Source organism: Salvelinus fontinalis, chromosome 35 (assembly GCF_029448725.1).
Source record: "Salvelinus fontinalis isolate EN_2023a chromosome 35, ASM2944872v1, whole genome shotgun sequence".
NCBI lineage: Eukaryota > Metazoa > Chordata > Actinopteri > Salmoniformes > Salmonidae > Salvelinus > Salvelinus fontinalis.
In genome coordinates, this window is record NC_074699.1 from 21,112,906 (window position 1) to 21,133,656 (window position 20,751).

Consider the following 20,751-nt stretch of genomic DNA (forward strand, 5'->3'; position numbering starts at 1 on the left):
GAACGATATACGGCTTTCTCTGGAACAGGCCCAAATCCCCGTGATTTGCGTGAAGAGGCGGCGGAAAAAAGGGGCCTGAGGGCGGGCTGCCTTCTGAGAATAATATAGGAGATCGAATAAACGCCCACTTTCTTCCATTCTGCAAGCAAACGTGCAATCTTTGGAGAATAAAATCTATGACCTACGCGCAAGATTAAACTACCAACGGGACATTCAAAACTGTAATATCTTATGCTTCACGGAGTCGTGGCTGAACGAAGACACTATCAACATACAGCTGGCTGGTTATACGCTGTACCGGCAGGATAGAACAGCGGAGTCTGGTAAGGCAAGGGGCGGCGGACTATGTATTTTTGTAAATAACAGCTGGTGCACAATATCTAAGGAAGTCTCGAGCTATTGCTCGCCTGAGGTAGAGTATCTCATGATAAGCTGTAGACCACACTATCTACCTAGAGTTTTCATCTGTATTTTTCGTAGCTGTTTACATACCACCACAGTCAGAGGCTGGCACTAAGACAGCATTGAATTAACTGTATTCCGCCATAAGCAAACAAGAAAATGATCACCTAGAGGCGGCACTCCTAGTAACCGGGGACTTAAATCCAGGGAAACTTAAATCCGTTTTACTAAATTTCTATCAGCATGTTAAATGTGAAACCAGAATTGTTTTTAAATAAAAACTGGACCACTTTAACTCCACACACAGTGACACATACAAAGCTCTCCCTCGCTCTCCATTTGGCAAATCTGACCATAATTCTATCCTTCTGATTCCCGCTTACAAGCAAAAATTACATCAGGAAGCACCAGTGACAAGATCAATAAAAAAAGTGGTCAGATGAAGCAGATGCTAAACTACAGGACTGTTTTGCTTGTAGACCAGAATATGTTCCGAGGTTCCTCCGATGGCATTGAGGAGTACATCACATCGGTCATTGGCTTCATCAGAAAGTGCGTCGACGACGTCGTCCACACAGTGACTATACGTACATACCCCAAACAGAAGCCATGGATTACAGGCAACATTCGCACTGAGCTAAAGGCTAGAGCTTCCTCTTTCAAGGAGCGGGACTCTAACCCGGAAGCTTATAAGAAATCCCGCTATGCCCTCCAACGCGTCAATACAGGACTAAGATCTAATCGTACTACACCGGCTCTGACGCTCGTCGGATGTGGTTGGGCTTGCATACCACTACAGACTACAAAGGGAATCACAGCCGAGAGCTGCCCAGTGACATGAGTCTACCAGACGAGCTAAACTACTTCTATGCTTTCTTTGAGCAAATACCACTGAAACATGCATGACAGCACCAGCTTCTCCGGAAGACTGTGATCACGCTCTCCGCAGCCGATGTGAGTAAAACCTTTAAACAGGTCAACATTCACAAGGCCCCATGGCCAGACGAATTACCAGGACGTGTACTGCGAGCATGCGCTGGCCAACTGGCAAGTGTCTTCACTGACATTTTCAACCTCTCCCTGTCTGAGTCTGTAATACCAACATGTTTTAAGCAGACCACCATAGTGCCTGTGCCCAAGAACACTAAGGTAACCTGCCTAAATGACTAATGACCCATAACACTCACGCCTGTAGCCATGAAGTGCTTTGAAAGGCTGGTCATGGTTCACATCAACACCATTAACCCAGAAATCCTAGACCCACTCCAATTTGTGTACCGCACCAACAGATCACAGATGATGCAATCTCTATTGCACTCCACACTGCCCTTTTCCACCTGGACAAACGGAACACCTATGTGAGAATGCTATTCATTGATTACAGCTCAGCGTTCAACGCCATTGTGCCCTCAAAGATCATCAATAAGCTAAGGACACTGGGACTAAACACCTCCCTCTGCAACTGGATCCTGGACCTCCTGACGGGCCACCCCCAGGTGTTGAGGGTAGGTAACAACATCAACCACGCTGATCATCAACACAGGGGCCCCACCGGGGTACGTGCTCAGTCCCCTCCTGTACTCCCTGTTCACTCATGACTGAACGGCCAGGCACGACTCCAACACCATCATTAAGTTTGCCGATGACACAACAATGGTAGGTCTGATCACCGACAATAATGAGACAGCCTATATGGAGGTCAGAGACCTGGCCGTGTGGTGCCAGGACAACAACCTCTCCCTCAATGTGATCAAGACAAAGGAGATGATTGTGGACTACAGGAAAAAGAGGACCGAGCACGCCACCATTCTCATCAATGGGGCTGCAGTGGAGCAGGTTGAGAGCTTCAAGTTTCTTGGTGTATACATCACCAACAAACTAACACACCAAGACAGTCATGAAGAGGGTACGACAAAACCTATTCCCCTTCAGGAGACTGAAAAGATTTGGCATGGGTCCTCAGATCCTCAAAAGGTTCTACAGCTGCACCAGTGAGAGCATCCTCACTGGTTGCATCACTGCCTGGTATGGCAACTGCTCGGCTTCTGACCGCAAGGCACTACAGACGGTAGTGCGAACGGCCCAGTACATCACTGGGGCCAAGCTTCCTGCCATCCAGGACTTCTATACCGGCGGTGTCAGAGGAAGGCCCTAAAAATTGTCAAAGACTCCAGCCACCCTAGTCATAACCTGTTATCTCTGCTACCACACGGCAAGCGGTACCGGAGCACCAACTCTAGGTCCAAGAGGCTTCTAAACAGCTTCTTCCCCCAAGCCATAAGACTCCTGAACACCTAATCAAATGGCTACCCAAACTATTTGCTTTGCTCCCTCTCTGTTGTTATGATCTATGCATAGTCACTTTAATAACTCTACCTACATGTACATATTAGCTCAGCTAACCGGTGCCCCCGCACATTGACTCTACTGGTACCCCTCTGTATATAGTCTCACTATTGTTATTTTACTGCTGCTCTGCAATTACTTATATTTCTTATCCATATTTTTGTAAACTGCATTGTTGGTTAGGGGCTCTTAAGTAAGCATTTCACTGTAAGGTCTACACCTGTTGTATTCGCAGCATGTGACTAATAACATTTGATTTGATAATATGGAGTTAGTCCCCCCCTTTGCTGCAATAATAGCCTCTACTCTTCTGGGAAGACTTTCCACTAGATGTTGGAACATTGTTGTGCGGACTTGCTTCCATTCAGCCACAAGAGCATTAGTGAGGTCGGGCACTGATGTTGGGCGATTAAGCCTGGCTCGAAGTCGGCGTTCCAATTCATCCCAAAGGTGTTCGATGGGATTGAGGTCAGGGCTCTGTGCAGGCCAGTCAAAGTTCTTCCACACCGATCGACAAACCATTTGTGTATGGACTTTGCTTTGTGCACAGGGCATTGTCATGCTGAAACAGTAAAGAGCCTTTCCCAACTGTTGCTAAGAAGGAAGCGCAGAATAATCTAGAATGTTATTGTATGTTGTAGAGTTAAGATTTCCCTTCACTGGAACTAATGGGCCTTGACCGAACCATAAAAAAAACTTTACAGTTGAGACTATGCATTCGGGCAGGTAGCGTTCTCCTGGCATCCGCCAAACCCATCGGACTGCCAGATGTTGAAGCGTGAATCATCACACCAGAGAACGAGTTTCCACTGCTCCAGAGTTCAATGGCAGTGAGCTTGACACCATTCCAGTCAACGCTTGGCATTGCTCATAGTGATCTTAGTCTCGTCTCCAGCTGCTCGGCCATGGAAACCCATTTCATTAAGTTTCCGAAGAACAGTTCTTGTGCTGACCTTGCTTCCAGAAGTAGTTTGGAACTCGGTAGGGAGTGTTGCAACCGAGGGCACACAATTATTTTGCACTATGCGCTTCAGCACTCAGCAGTCATGTTCTGTGAGCTCGTGTGGCCTAACACTTCACGGCTGAGCCGTTATTGCTCCTAGACGTTTCCACTTCACAATAACAGCACTTACAATTGACTGGGGCAGCTCTAGCAGGGCAGAAATTTGATGAACTGACTTGTTGGAAAGGTGGCATCCTATGACGGTGCCACATTGAAAGTCACTGAGCTCTTCAGTAAGGCCATATACTGCCAATGTTTGTCTATGGAGATTGCATGGCTGTGTGCTCGATTTTATACACGTGTCAGAAAAAGGGTGTTGCTGAAATAGCCTAATCCACTAATTTTAAGCGTGTCTACATACTTTTGTATACAGTTGAAGTCGGAAGTTTACATACACCTTAGCTAAATACATTTAAACTCAGTTTTTCACAATTCCTGACATTAGGTGAGTTAGGATCAACACTATATTTTAAGAATGTGAAATGTCAGACATACACTCAATTAGTATTTGGTAGCATTGCCTTTAAATTGTTTAACTTGGGTCAAACGTTTTGGGTAGCCTTCCACAAGCTTCCCACAATAAGATGGGTGAATTTTGGCCCATTCCTCCTGACAGAGCTGATGTAACCGAGTCAGGTTTGTAGGCCTCCTTGCTCGCACACGCCTTTTCAGGTCTGCCCACAAATGTTCTATAGGATTGAGGTCAGGGCTTTGTGATGGCCACTCCAATACCTTGACTTTGTTGTCCTTAAGCCACTTTTTTTCTGAGGTCTTAGCTGATTTCCTTTGATTTGTCATGATGTCAAGCAAAGAGGCACTGCGCGTTTGAAGGTAGGCCTTGAAATACATCCACAGATACAGCTCCAATTGACTCAAATTATGTCAATTAGCCTATCAGAAGCTTCTAAAGCCATGACATCCTTTTCTGGATTTTCCCAAGCTGTTTAAAGGCACAGTCAACTTAGTGTATGTAAACTTCTGACCCACTGGAATTGTGATACAGTGAATTATAAGTGAAATAATCTGTCTGTAAACAATTGTTGGAAAAATTACTTGTGTCATGCACAAAGTAGATGTCCTAACCGACTTGCCAAAACTATAGTTTGTTAACAAGAAATTTGCGGAGTGGTTGAAAAATGAGTTTTAATGATCCCAAACCAAGTGTATGTAAACTTCCGACTTCAACTGTATATAGTGTATTTCTGACCAGGTCATAGCAATGATAATGTTATTTTCTCAAGTTTTCAAATCTTTACGAAGTCATCATCATTATTTCTATTTCCAAACATTGGATGTATGGCATTGTAATTGTATTCAAAAAGAGAGGAAGTGTATGATGGATTCAAAGCCACTAGACAAAAAGCCAGGCAAAAGTAAGCCAACTTAGAGGTTTTGTTGTTGGAACAAAACAATTTTTTAAAACAGTTTCCAGCTGGTGAAATAAGTTTGGATTTTAAAAATGGGTAACTTTCAAACTGTCAAGTAAGATCTCGGATTTCTTCACTCAAAAATAAAAAACATGAACATTTGTTATTGCCATGACCTAGCTTGGATCAAATACACTCCAATTCAATTGACCAGTCATTCAAATATCTCAGAATTTAATGGGATACATAAAGGATAAAACAATTATTATAACTGGTGAGAAACAAGGTTCATACTGTATGTGCAGAGGCAAACATTTAGTCCACTTCAAAAGGTATATTGTTTTCTAAATGTAGATTTCTTGTCTAACTCAATGTCTGATCTGGTTTTCAAACACAAATGTATGAAGGACTCTACAAAAACAGAGCAGTAAACAGTCCATCCAAAATGTGAAAGTACTAGACTATATTACTCAGTCTTCCTCTTCTTCCATGCCCTGGTTCTCTCAGGAAAACACATAAAATGTTAAAAATTAAGGTCAAACCACAAAGTAGAGGAATTCTCTCTCTCTCTCTCTGTCTCTGGAGCCCCGGTGTGGTGGATATTTTATCTTGTCATAAAAAATGTCCTTCAAAAAAAGATAAGTTCAATAAAGAAAATAGAAAACAATGAAAAAGCTGTGTAGAATTCTGAGTAAGTGCAGCTCCTACTGAACAGACCTTTCCCATTATAGGGTAGAGAAAGGCCAGAGTGATTTGTTTTGATGAGGTTTATCAGATAAAACATCCACTTACCGGTATGTAAAAAAAAAAATATATATATTAAGTTGAAGAATGCTTTGCAATTAGCCTCTGTTTTTAAGCCTCAGTTGTGATGGTTATGTAAGGGAAAGGATGGCCTTGGCCAAGTGTTTCAACTGCAAGGAGTAAGTTAATGGTCTGTGCAGGAGAAGACAATTTTCTCCTCCATGGAGGGAGTCTTCCTGCCAACAAACCACCTCAGAGGTGGACAGAGCTGGGTCTGCATGCGGGGTCCTCTGGTCTGGATGCACCTGCTCTGCAGCCACAAAACAAAGCCCCTTCCTGTAGCAGCTCCCTAAACCACAGCTTGCACAAAAACTGGGTCAGCCAGGCATACTGTACTGCTCAAACGTCCATACATGCATCCATGGACATTAAGAGTGCCTCTCAACATGGAAAACAAGACGAATCTCATAATCCTTTTCCATCTTAACTGTATCCATACTCTCTACTCACTTTGTATTTATTCTCTCTACTGAAGCTAAATCCATCAAGGCAAGTGGTCTTGTACACATTTGTATTTTTGCATCAGATCTCGATAAGATCCCAGGCCAGAAAAAAAAAAAGTTAAGAGTTCAGAGGGAACAAATTACACAATTTTGACAGATCATTTTGGTTTACTAAGGGAATTTAGAAAGAAATCTGTTCTGGTGCTCTGATGCAACAAAAAAAGGACACAAAAACATACATGCGGTCAATGTTCCCTCTAGCTGTGCCCCCGGAACTGCCAAGCAACTCTCTGCACAGAGAGGCGCGAGATAGAACTTCACTCAACTTTCTAGAGAACTCCCTGTAATTTATCACTATCAACGTTACCCTTTACTATGGGAATTGTGATTGAATAGCCACTTTCAATGCAACATAATGAATTACACAAGAATTAGTATGCAAAACTAACTACGCAAGAGATTTTGTTGGCAGAGCACATCGGAGTAGGATTTCTATTGCATTGGCAGGCACGACTCAGCCCTGCACTCTACGTGCGCCATAACCAATCAGAGATGCAGTAGGCCTATATGCAAATCGACCATTGCCATATACGGATTTGTGCCATTCACATTTAACTGGACTGTTTTACAGCATGAACGATTATTATGCGCTTGTTTTGAGATCAAAGCGAGAGCTGCATGTAGCTACGTGTGTACATTTGGCCATATTCTTTGCTAGTTAGTGATTTATTAGCCAATTTATAGCTAATTTGTAGTCAGAAATGTGGGAGTGATTGCTTCCTACAAGAGCACAAAATGTGAACCTTTCTAGTCATCTTTGAAAAGCGAGTTAGGGAAAGAGCTTTTTTTTTGTCTTAAATGGCCAGTGTTGTATTTTAAAACAGGCGTGAATAAGCTAAGTAGCCAATAGGCAGAGGGTAGCATAATTTGTCTGATTCTCTGTAATAATGGTATGGGGATAATAATATATTTTATTTTGTAAAGTGGCTTCTTGCATCAAACAAAATGTTCAGTCACCTCCTCGTCTGAAGGACAAGTGGATAAACAGGTTAATGTTAAGCTTGCATGTTTTTTTCAAAAGTCTCAAGGAATGTAGGCCTACATTGAACACCACACATTGGCTGCTTCTGTAGGCTGAATGATAGAACCGCTATTTCCATGTTAAAATGTTATGTGATGCCTTTTCTTCATAGTTTTTTTTATGGTAGGCCACTCTGGTAGGGCTAGATTATCAAATAGTCACAGTAGCCTACCTGGTCACTATTAAAATAGTAAATTAAAGGGTGTACAACCTCAGTGTTCACAACGGAAGTTGCACAGAATTTTCACAACATTGAAGTTTGCTCTCAGCAGACCTTAAATTTGCTCAGTGCTGCAGAAATTAGAGGGAACAACGGATGCGGTCACCTGCTATTCATTATCGATAGAGTCTGATTACTGTAGTTATCCAGCTTGGTCCTGGAAAACAGTGTTGTTTGCCAACAGCTCTGCTACTGTACAGTATCTTTACACAACCTTGGAAGGAAAAGCAGGTAATTCTTTCATCATCCAGGACAACACTCAGATGTGATGCAAAAAATGAGCATGGCCTTTGAGCTCTGTTGAACTTCACTGCCTGGAGACTGATCGTCATGATTAGGGAGATTCAATGTTTACATTATGAGACTGTCATTCATCTCATTCTCCTTTCCTTCATTCTTGTGCTTGGTGTCTTGTTTATCCTGTGTTTGGCCACAACACTGAGCTGCTGATCATGATTCTGGGGCTGCTACTCTTTTGCTCAAATAGGGGTTAAGGTGTATCGACCGATCAGGAGAAATGGTCACTTATCAGGCTCAGTGAGGTATCAGGGCTGATATCAAGATGGTACTTAGCCTTGTCAATGTCCAAAAGGCATCTGGTCAGCTCACAAGAAATGGGCAAGGAACACAGAGAGGCAGAGGGAAGAAGATAGTGGGAAAGACGGAGAGAGAATGTAAGTAAGGAGAGAGGAGATGTAGCCACAGTGGAGGCCATGAGGGCTCGCCTCTGACTCCAAAGCTCTCACCGCGTGGCTAAAACACATACGCACAATTCTGGCAGCACGCTTTTGTCTACCTTCTCTTCCCGCTCCACTGACAGGCTCCACATACACCAGCGTTTTGAGTATCTAGTTCTCTACATCAGAGATAACTCTTACTTTGAAACTAACAGCGTCAAAATACAGGAACATATGGCATCAGTCAGCCCTCTTTAAATAGCACAAGTCCTTGCCTGACAACAGTACTGATTGGAGCTAATAAAAGTAGAATATACCAGTCAAAAATGTCAACAAAAGTGTCCTGTGGAATAAATGTAATAAACATGTCTTGCAACTGTTATTCAGATTATGTTTCCAGAGGAGCTTCACTAAGAGGCAATCACTGGATTAAAATAAGTCATAAAACAGGAGCACAGATGCTTATGACCTGCTGGGCTTAAGCAAGAGGTATGCAGCGGAGGGTATCTCATGTCCTAAATGAGATTATATAAGAGTTCAGCTGTTATAAAGGTAGCAGCTTTGGCTAATTGCTGGTGCAGCTCTTACTTGACAAGCTGCTAAATGCAAAGAGGGAGATGGAGCAAGGGAGGGAGGGAACATGAGTGATAGAGAGGGAGAAGGACTGACACATGATGCTTTACAAACACGGTCTAGCAGGGGGACCCGCAAGGACGGGAACACACCATCCTTTTACTGTAAAAGGCTCCGTCTCCAAACACCATCTACCTACATAACATGATCCCCAGGCCTGCGGATGGCTGGCATAACTGAGCGTTACTCTAGTATCACGTTGTTCAATTTGAATTCATAGGGCTGGCCAGTGCAACAGCGGGCCAGACTATCTGGAGTCGGGGGGAATATTTCAGAGGAGCTTTATTTATAGCGAGAGGGGGGGGGGGGGGCTTGCTTTTCCCACAACTAAATTTAGTCAGGGGTAAATACTTAAACTGATTACTCAAAGCGTTAATAGAATAATAAAAACAGAGAACCCCTCTTAACCAAAGCACGTGTGTACACAAACACAAACAAGGCCGCCGCAGACAAGTATCGCATGAGGGAGGCTTTCTTTTCTTTCTCTTTTAGCATTTTTCTAGGTGCAAGTATGTTAATGGTTTACTGTTATACAACTGAAAACCTTTGAATGTTTGTCCACATTGGGCTCGCATGACTTAGCTGTAGCTGTCTTCTCAGTTACTGAACTTAGCTCCTGCTTGCTCGCAGGGAGCCCAAAGGCTAAGTAAACAGAGCAACATGTAGGGCACAGACTGAGCAATTAAGGAGGTAGCATTATCAAATGGACATCACTGAAAGTTACACACAAACTCTCAGCCATCTCTCTTAGAGAGTAGGTTTTCTGCTTTACTAAACAGCACAATATATTTAAAATGGAATCTAATGGAGCATTTCAGATACGCCATCTTATGGGTGACGAACATAACAAGTACAACATAAATAGCCCACTTAGTGAACACCACAATCTCTATTTATTGAGGTTAGAAGTGAAATGGTACAAATACAGACCAACCAGAATGAGCCAATACACTATCACACTACACAGTTGAAAACATCAATTCTATAAGTTAACCAATAAATGTACCACCCGTTCTACTTCATTTGGCCAAAGCATAGGCCTAATTTCTCTCTATTCTCAGCCTTGCTAAACTCCTATCCTACCCCACCCAGTGAAGGAAAAAAACTCACCATGGTCTTTCTTGCAGGGCTCTTTTGTATGTGATCCCCTTTGTGGTTAGTGTTAACATCAATGACAGGGCTAGAGACCCTTGCCCCATAGCCGTGGGACACATGGATGTGCACATGTGGAGAGTTAGATAGTTTTTGGTTGGAAACCTGACATGAAATACCAGTATTATGGTAGGGGACTTCCAGAGAAAAGCTCCTTTGTAAGGCGTGATGACAATGGTTTTCTTGTCCATTTCCATTGTCTGCGAGACCGGCACTGTGGCTCCTCTCTGAAAGTTTAGTTGAGGGGAGAAAGCAAGCCGAGGTGCTGCGAAACAGCTTAATGTGGCGAGGGCCACATTCACCCTCCGACTGAGGGGCCTGGGTTGGAGATTCAGGACATTCAACATTGACTGTTGTTCTGTTTATAGATGCCTTCCCAGACATTGGTCGCTGTTGGGCAAAGTGCAGTAGCACACTGGAGTGTTGGTCTAAATTTGCAGAGTGGTCGGCCTTGTCGCGACATGGTCGGTCTAAGGTAGCCGAGTGGTCAGTCTTCTCACACTCCTCCATTTTGCCTTTAGGTTTATCCGGAAGCGGAATGTTAAAATGCACCATGGGCCTGGCGTCTCTGAACTCCGCTGACGGAAAGCTGCTCTTAGAGAGTCGCAGGCCGTTCATCGCCGTGGCGATGGACGCTTTCAAGGTGCCCGTCTCGTCCTCCTGCGGGGGCTCACTGGGGGACAACTGGAGCTGGTGAGAAGTCTGGTAGGAGCCCCTGGTTGGAGGCAGGGCGGGTAGAGCCACAGGGCTGACCGGGGAGGCTGGTGGTGTATTACAGGGGCTCCTTGGAAATATGACCAGGGAGGAGCAGCGTCTCAGGGGGACCCTGGCTTTCCTACGGGGCAGACTCCTCTCATGGGATGCCCTACGCTGATCTGGGAGCTCTGGCTCAAAGATGCTGCTGCTGCTGCAGTAGCCTGCGTCGCTGGCCGTGCTGCTGCTACAGGATAACCCGTCTGAGCCACTGCCTGCTCCCACCTCGCCGACCCCTGGCTCCCCGCCCTCAGTGCTGTTCTCCAGCTCTCCATTCAGCTTGCCACGAGGCTGCAGGGAGATCTGCAGAGTACTCTTCTTGCTGACGCTGCCGGTGTTCACCTTGGGTATAAATACGGATGAGTAGCGCTGTAAATTACCGTACTCCGGGGACAGGGGAGGCAAAGCCAATGCTAACTGCCCTGGAATCACCTTCATTTGGACAGAGCTGTGCGCTAGGCTCTCTGTGGGGCTGCGGGTTGACACACAGAGACCGCTCTCCTCACCATGGCTGCTCAGGCTCTCTGACAGAGGATCTGTGTTGCTTCTCCTAGACGCAAAGTGCAAGCGGAGCCGACGTGCCATTCGTCTAACGCTCTAATCCCTGGGAGACAGTAGTGAGCGTGGCATGGCAAGAGACCTGCTGAGGAGGAAAAACGAACGGCGGCAAGGCAACTTCTCCGAGTCCCGTTCTGCTCTGTGATTACAATCATTAGCGGCTGCACATAGCCAAAATAGCTCTGGTGACAACCTACATTCCTCTCAGGGCTGCTCTGTAAGGCTAGTAGTCAGGGGAGGTCAGGCACTCTTCTGTGGAACCACGACCCAAACGCACAAGCCCCTCAGACTGAAGTAACCCCAGTGGTCTGCCTCTTTATGGAGCTGAACTCAACCCAGTCACAGAGAACTGCACCAAGGCTTTAAAGGGCAGAACTCCCATTCCAGCCAAACCTCAGCCTTGTTGCAACTGTGCCTTCTGAAATATAGACAAACCGTGTCCGACACCCCCCTGCCTCTTCCAAAAGCCCCAGTCCTCCTGGTCGCCTCACTAGAAACAAGAACACAAGAATCTCTTCGGCATCTCAGACTGGAGAACTGTTCATTTCTGTTTCAGGTCACTCACTCAAGACTCTGGCGCTACTGGCTCCCAGCAGCAGCTATGCTTCTAATGTTTCTCCTGCGCTGTGCCCCCACACATACTTTTACCCACTGGTATTGAATTACAGGAAATCAAGAGGAATGAGTTTCAGCAAAATTCTATATGAAACTGAGGAATAGGTGACACACACTTTTTTTGTATTACTATTGTGACAGATGAGCCCTGTAGATAAAAATATACATATCTATACAAAAAAGCACAATATACACGTTCATCATAAAAAACAAATCCACACAAAACCTTACACACAATGCAATCATAAAATACAAATAACTTCATTAATGAAGGGTCCCCTAACAGCAGTCTGAAAAGCCCTAGAGGCACCAATTCCCCCAATTTCAGGGTGTTTTGGAGATTGTTCCACATGTAAGGTGCAGAAAAACGAATAGCATCCATACGGGGAAACCACCGTGGCCGGGGAAATAAGTAGGGAAGATATTGGTAGTTATTAAACTGTAAAAGTCAGCAAGCTCAATAACTGAATGCTTGAGTCCCTCGGCAGCACTTTGAAGCGCGGATAAAGACATGAAAGCTTCAGCTGATGGCACTGTACAAAAACGAAGAACTGAAAAAGAACAAAGGGCTGGAAAATGTAATAAAAAAATTATCTACAAACTAGGGATGTGACAAATGAAAAACATGTAACTTTCCATTAAAACAATAAAAATTCATAAAGTTCGACTCTTCCTAACTTTCCCCAGGCCTTTATAGCCTAACGTCTACAGAAAATAATATGTTTTGTGGTAACTGCACTGTGATTTGAATTTTGTGGGAGGAAAAAAATAACAAAAGAATGTGTTTATCGGTTGGCAATTTTTCTTAACATGATCGATCCCAACTTCATTTTAACGTTTAAACATTCACACCTACTACAAACAAACTTAATTCCTTCAGTAGCTCGGCACATAAGTATGCAACTATAGAGAGCTTAATTTAATGTATAAAGTAGCTTTGAAAAACAAAGGGATATATGCGGCATCACCTGTCATTCGACACCTCGTGTAACAGCCAGTAGCTGGTTTAATTCCCGCTATGCTGTCATTGACATTCCACTCCATATCAACCAAAAGCTATTGTGTGAGGCTGGGGCTATTCTGAGGCATTACTGTCAGCCTGGCCTGCAGCAGGTCAGTTCCATACTGTAATGCTATGAAAGTGGCACAGGCTGGATGTGATAATGACTCACCAGTTGAGACTGACGCAGTCAGGGTGCCCACGTCGCACCACGTGCCACATAGTGACTATTCCCACAACAACCTGTGATGGGCATGGGGGTATCAGGAAATCTCAGGAGCCACTAAAGTATCAACACTGATATATTGTATACATGCACAGTATGTTAAGATCTGCGCAAATCTATTGACATCAATAAATTATAATTTACATGAAAGTCTGAGTCAGGCCTAAAGTTTGGACGAGGCCCCATGTTTGCACAACCTTACACACTTAGAACTAAAAGGGAGACTATCCTGGGTCTCAGTCAGCAGTACTCCTGTCACTCCATGCAATCAACAGCAGCTAGGCCAGAGCTGTGGTTAGTTAGCCCCACATAAGTATTCAGCTATGTGGCCGTTGGCAAACCATAACACTACTAAAACAAATCACTGCTTGGTCATACTTGAGTTAGTTTAATGTATTCAGAACCAGATAGCCTACCTTTCACTCTTAATAAGACCCAAGGGGATATTCTATTTCCAATACCTGGATTTAATGGAGACAAATTGCTATTAAAAAAAGGTATAATAGTATTCATGATAAGTTAAAACAAAGGTCTGTACTTCTGGGCAAAACACCAATGCTAACAACCTAGATCTAGACTAAATGTGACTGAGGCAGCAACATGCACACAAACATACCATCCTTTATGTATTGTAGGTCATACGTGCAACTGGCATTCACTGCTTGATGCTGGTCAGTAGACCTCATGAAATAGAGGTAACTGGGTCATTCAAAATATGTGGATGTGACAATTACAGAGACCAGAAATAACCAAATGAAAGCCAAATACACCTGGAAGGTAGCAATACAAACAGGTAGGCCTAGTCAGTGTTGGCGTACTTGAATATAAACTAGTCCTATTCGTGGAGTAAAAGTTATTCTGACCATTGTCAGAATGAATCAAGTGATAACACACCACATTTACACTCCCCTACATACTTATTTGCACAGTGAAGCTGAAACTTTTAATTTGGCTCTATACTCCAGAATTTTGGATTTGAGCTCAAATGTTTAATTTGAGGCGACAGCACAAAATGTTACCTTTCATTTGAGTTTATTTTCATACATATCCATTTTACCGTTTAGAAATTAAAGCACTTCATATATCTTGTCCCCCCATTTGAAGGTGTCAAGTATTTGGACAAATTCAATTCTGTATTAAATTAGTGAAAAGTGTAATATATGGTCCCATATTCCTCGCACGCAATGACCACATCACACTTGTGACTCTTCAACCTTGTTGGATGCATTTGTAATTTGTTTTGGTTGTGTTTCAGATTACATTGTTCCCAATAGAAATGAATGGTAAACAATATATTGTGTCATTCTGGAGTCACTTTCATTGTAAATAAGAATAGAATATGTTTCCGAACACTTCAGCATTAATGTGGATGCTACCATGATTATGGATAATCATGACTGAATCATGAATAATGATGAGTGAGAACGTTAGAGGCACAAACATCATACCCCAAATACATACTTTGGGGGGGTATTATATTTATGCCTTTGTAACTTTCTCATTCACGATTCATTCATCCACAATATCCCTTTCCACTTGTTGAAAATGGCAGATTTTGTAATTGACAAGCGCCAAAATTGGAAACCAGTGGCTGTACAGTAACATGCTACACATGACGTCAGAGCTCAGCCTTTCCAGTTCACAGGGCTGCACGATCAAGCAGATGCCCCCGTCCCTCCCAGTAATTGGGCTACTTTTGCACATTTGTTGCCTGAGTGAGGATAAGGCTGTAAATCAGGAGTCGTTGATGTGTTCTGAAAGTTGAACCATTGAGGATTAAACTTTGATGTTATACAAGCAAACCACACACTCAACAGTCCAAATGTGCACTTCACATGTTCATATCTGAAAACTCATGTCATTTACATTATCAACGTTTATGATCATTATATGTTTGATCCACAGTTACAGGATGACATGCGTTATTCCCTGGGTTGTCCTGGACACAATGAGCCTGTTTGTCGTATTGTGAAGAAAAATTGCCGCAGAACACGCACTTAAATGCACCCATGACTCCATTCTATGTGCACCAAAATTACAACGTCTGAAGTGCCTTTTGAAAGCCTAACACTAAGATCATATTTTACAACTTTATAACATGTTGGCAATAGAATCAGCTTTCAAATGATGCCCTCTGTCCCAGATTGCGATTTATAAATGGAACGTTTTCAGATTGCGTATACAACCATAATGTGTGATGGTTGGGACACAGGGCTGTGTTCCAAACAAACAACTACAAGTGTGCTTGCTTCAGTTCCTCAATGGAAAAGCCAGGAGAGCTCACAAAATGACCTTATAGTTGAGGGCTCTTTCCTTGAACTATATCATAAAAGTGCAATGAAGTGACTTAGGAACTGTGCAGTTTGGAGTGGTGTGTGGCCACTTGGAAACACCAGTCGGACCCTCTCATTCAAACCCTTGTAATAATTTTTTTATATCTTGCACCTACTCCAAACAAATATTCTCAAATTGTTACTGCATGTATCCAGAGTATTTTCAGATTTTCGTTATTGAAAAAGGCTGTGAAAAATGTACAGTAAATGTAAAATGCACATAAAATCAACAGTGTAATGTTTGGATTCAGTCTTGTGTCAGGTGAACTGTTGTGTCCTCACCTTTGGCTTGATAATTTCCCCATAATCTCCAAAGTGTTCTCTTTCAATTGCTAACATGGTCATGCAAACGCTTTTCATTGTTCTTTATTTCAATTTGGCCGTATCCATATAGGCCAATTTCCACGAGTGTAAGGGGTTGATATAGAAGTGTTCAGAAACATATTCGATTCTTATTTACAATAAAAGTGACTTCAAAATGATAATACATTACTTACCATTCATTTCTATTTGGCACAACATAATCTGAAACACAACCAAAACAAACTGCAAATGCATCCAACAGTTTGTAGAGTCACAAGCTTGATGTCATCATTGCGTGCTAGGAATATGGGACCAAATACTTAACCTCGGATTAGTTTAATACACATAAGTGAATTTGTCCAAATACTTATGAACCTCCAAATAGGGGGACTAGATGCATAAAGTGCTAAACGGTAAAACATATGTACAGGATTATAATAACTATCACTATGTCTGTGCCTTCAAGATCATTTCCACTTCCAGTAAAGTGAGTCAGCAGCGGTGGTGGCAGTGTCAAAACCACAGGCCTGGACATACAGAAGGAATATCGTAATGACTTACCAGACGATTCTCATCGAACACCTCCAGCAACAGCCGATGCTTCCTGGGATGAACCTGAAAGAGAAAATAGTCGACTTCAATAAATGGGTCCAAGAACATCAACAAATTAAATCAACAACAACCCCTACTTAATTTCCCTAACATGGTATAGTCTGAAGAACCCCAGTATCTGTCAATCACAACAAATTGTTTACCTTCATTAGGTATAGAACTCGACCTGTTTACTATTGGTTTCATTTTGACTAGACCAGGTATTTAGACCACGTCTGTTGACTCATCCAGCTGTAACGCATAGAATTCACTGGCTTGTATGCAAAGCAGTAATTGTTTCAAAACATCTCATGCCATGTCACTGATGTTGTGAAACAGTGTTGTTTTTATTGCCTTTTCCCCCAGCATTGTCCCAGCCATATCTGCAGCAGCAGGAAGAATAAAGTCCTCCACAATAGTATGGGGCTTGCCTGTCCTAGCCATTCGGTAGCTCACCATATAAGACGCTTCTTGACCCTTCTTATTAATGGTATCTGTTGCTTTTATAGTCATCTTAAATCTTGTTCAAAAAACTCCTGTGGCTTATTTTTCAAATTGGAATGTTTTGTTTCTAAATGTCTGCGCAAGAGTGAAGGTTTCATCGAGTTGTCAGATAGTACTTTTGCACATATAACAGGCATTACTCCCAATATAAGTGAACCCCAAATCAATGTAGTTCTTATCATATTTGCCATCTATTCGATGGTCTAACGTCCCTGTCTGTTCGGTGCTTTCCCGGGTAAGGGGGGCAGTAGCTCTTCGGCTGCATCAGATTCACAACTGTCAGTGTCCATGCTAGCTGGGCTAACAACAAATTTAGAATTACTGATGCTAGCATTGGATGTGCTCGTGGAAGCAGAACAACTTGTGTCGTTGACAGGTGCAGGTGTTACTACCAGTAGAGCTGTTATGTGGGGCGGCAGGTAGCCTCGTGGTTAGAGCGTTGGACTAGTAACCGAAAGGTTGCAAGATCAAATCTGACGTTCTGCCCCTGAACAAGGCAGTTAACCCACTGTTCCTAGGACGTCATTGAAAATAAGAATATGTTCTTAACTGACTTGCCTAGTTAAATAAAGGTCAACTTTTTTTTTTATACCATTTATCAATTTTCGAGCAAATGGAATGAGCAGCAGCTACATTTGGCTACATACAGACAGTGGAATTCCCGTGAGAGAGGTTAATGTGATTGGATGTTAATTATTTGACATGGCTACCTGTATTTGACATTGTGTTGTTATTTCGCTGAACACTGGATGGTTTCATTTTATTTTTGGCAGGTAAACGAGTCTACTCAGGTGAGAGAAAAAAACACACCCAAATGTATAGCCCCATTGGAAAATATAAATGGACTGTTTGAAAATTAAGAAATGGAAAAAAAATAAAAATAATTATTGGCGTACCCCCGACGGCATTGCACGTACACCTGTTTGGAAATACCTGGTCTAGTCAAAATGAAGGTACAATAGGACAAAGGGAAAGGTGTGCCATTGCTCAGCGGACCAGACTGCATATGGAGCTTCTGTGTATTCATTATTTTTAAAATGGCTAAGGAGGACCAGAAAATATATTTGTACTTGCAAAAACATCCCAAGCACTTCCTACTGTAAATAAGGTGAGTGTTTATGCATTGAGTCATGATTGAGTCATGACCAGATTTGAGTAAGAACGAGCCCAGCCATGTTTTGAGGAGTCTGTAAAACATGAGTTGTCTATGCGGACAAACTCAGGCTAGCATCAAGCTTCTGATTTCTATTTAAGAGATCTTCTATTGAATCTGACAATTAATCTTGATGGTTGTACAGTCGTCTCAAATAAAACTGTGAAGGACCTCGGCGTTACTCTGGACCCTGATCTCTCTTTTGACGAACATATCAAGATTGTTTCAAGGACAGCTTTTTTCCATCTACGCAACATTGCAAAAATCAGAAACTAGTGCTAAAAACGGCTGCTAGAATCTTGACTACAACCAAAAAAATTTGATCATATTACTCCAGTGCTAGCCTCTCTACACTGGCTTCCTGTTAAGGCATAGGCTGATTTCAAGGTTTTACTGCTAACCTAGAAAGCATTACATGGGCTTGCTCCTACCTATCTTTCCGATTTGGTCCTGCCATACATACCTACACGTACACTACGGTCACAAGACGCAGGCCTCCTTACTCTCCCTAGAATTTCTAAGCAAACAGCTGAAGGCAGGGCTTTCTCCTATAGAGCTCCATTTTTATGGAATGGTCTGCCTACCCATGTGAGAGACGCAGACTCGGGCTCAACCTTTAAGTCTTTATTGAAGAATCATCTCTTCAGTAGGTCCGATGATTGAGTGTAGTCTGGCCCAGGAGTGTGAAGGTGAACGGAAAGGCACTGGAGCAACGAACCACCCTTGCTGTCACTGCCTGGCCGGTTCCCCTCTCTCCACTGGGATTCTCTGCCTCTAACCCTATTAGGGGCTGAGTCACTGGCTTACTGGTGCCCTTCCATGCCATCCCTAGGAGGGGTGCGCCACTTGAGTGGGTTGAGTCACTGATGAGATCTTCCTGTCCGGGTTGGCGCCACCCCCCCTTGGGTTGTGCCGTGGTGGAGATCTTTGTGGGCTATACTCGGCCTTGTCTCAGGATGGTAATTTGGTGGTTGAAGATATCCCTCTAGTGGTGTGGGGGCTGTGCTTTGGCAAAGTGGGTGGGGTTATATCCTGCCTGTTTGGCCCTGTCCGGGGGTATCGTCGGACGGGGCCACAGTGTCTCCTGACCCCTCCTGTCTCAGCCTCCAGTGTGTATGCTGCAGTAGTTTGTGTGTCGGGGGGCTAGGGTCAGTCTGTTTTATCTGGATTATTTCTCCTGTTTTATCCGGTGTCCTGTGTAAATTTAAGTATGCTCTCTAATTCGCTCTCTCTTTTTCCCTTTCTCAGAGGACCTGAGCCCTAGGACCATGCCTCAGGACTACCTGGCCTGATGACTCCTTGCTGTCCCCAGTCCATCTGGCCGTGCTCCTGCTCCAGTTCCAACTGTTCTGCCTGCGGCTATGGAACCCTGACTTGTTCACCGGGCATGCTACCTGTCTCAGACCTGCTGTTTTCAACTCTCTAGAGACAGCAGCAGCGGTAGAGATACTCTGAATGATCAGCTATGAAAATCCAACTGACATTTACTCCTGAGGTGCTGACCTGTTGCACCCTCGACAACCACTGTGATTATTATTATTTGACCCTGCTGGTCATCTATGAACATTTGAACATCTTGGCCATGTTCTGTTATAATCTCCACCTGGCACAGCCAGAAGAGGACTGGCCACCCCTCCTAGCCTGGTTCCTCTCTAGGTTTCTTCCTAGGTTCTGGCCTATCTAGGGTGTTTTTTCTAGCCGCCATGCTTCTAGTTGTGGCCAAAAGTTTTGAGAATGACACAAATATAAATTTCCACAAAGTCTGGGGGTTTAGGACTGTGCTATTGGGTTGTCGAGGGTGCAACAGGTCAGCACCTCAGGAGTAAATGTCAGCTGACATAAGCCTACTTGATATGAATAAGAATATCATATTTTGAAGTGGGTACACAAGGTGTCTTCAAGGCCGTCTTTCAACCCACTGCTATGGAGCTGAACTTTCCATTCAACAATGCAAAACAGGACCACAGCAACCATTTTCCGTCTGTGGAACAGCCCAGTTTGAAGATGATTTTGCAAGTCTCAGGGTTTTGCGCTCAAGTTTGATTAATAGTATTCAATAAGTATTAAGCAAATAAGTTTGTTTTTCTAAATGCACAGCGCCTTCAGCAACCATATAGTATAGTATGCGCATGCACACCACTAGGTCCACAATGTTGACTAAATAAAAAACGTTCCATACACATGGGTTCATTACCAAGTGTTAACAGTATAAACTGACAATCAGTTTGCTGTTTATAATGAAGTGGGTAGATATGTAAAATGAGTGGAGCAATAGACCTGCTTATAAACTCTAGATGTGTTTGGGGCAAAACAGCACACAGAACTGTAATAGGTGATTTAGGAGTCCAAAAAGTTAGGAAGGGTCCACAGTCCACACTAAGGATCATGTACAAGAGGAGAGGACTGTGCTATTGGGCTTTTAGGCTAGGTTTCTGTACAGCACTTTGTGACATCAGCTGATGTTAGAAGGGCTTTATAAATACATTTGATTGATTGATATTTGGAGGAAGCCCACTCCCCAATAGCACAGTCCTCAGCACCACAAATGGCTGGTGACCAATGTCAGCTGTCAAAGCTAAAATCAAGC

At 43.3% G+C, this 20,751-nt stretch overlaps 1 protein-coding gene across 7 annotated transcripts in view; it reads right to left on the reverse strand.

The window, feature by feature from the left end:
- The window catches only part of LOC129834532 (E3 ubiquitin-protein ligase NEDD4-like), a 44,467-nt gene that overhangs the window by 16,586 nt on the left and 7,130 nt on the right, over positions 1 to 20,751 (reverse strand). For 3 of the 7 annotated variants that reach the window (XM_055899615.1, XM_055899610.1, XM_055899611.1), the window contains one exon: positions 16,478 to 16,531. In XM_055899615.1, coding sequence (XP_055755590.1) covers positions 16,478 to 16,531 — 54 coding nt within the window. Of the gene's footprint in view, positions 1 to 10,086; positions 12,728 to 13,696; positions 13,742 to 16,477; positions 16,532 to 20,751 lie in introns of those variants that run through there. The other 4 variants (XM_055899614.1, XM_055899612.1, XM_055899609.1 and 1 more) reach the window with 4 other exon arrangements.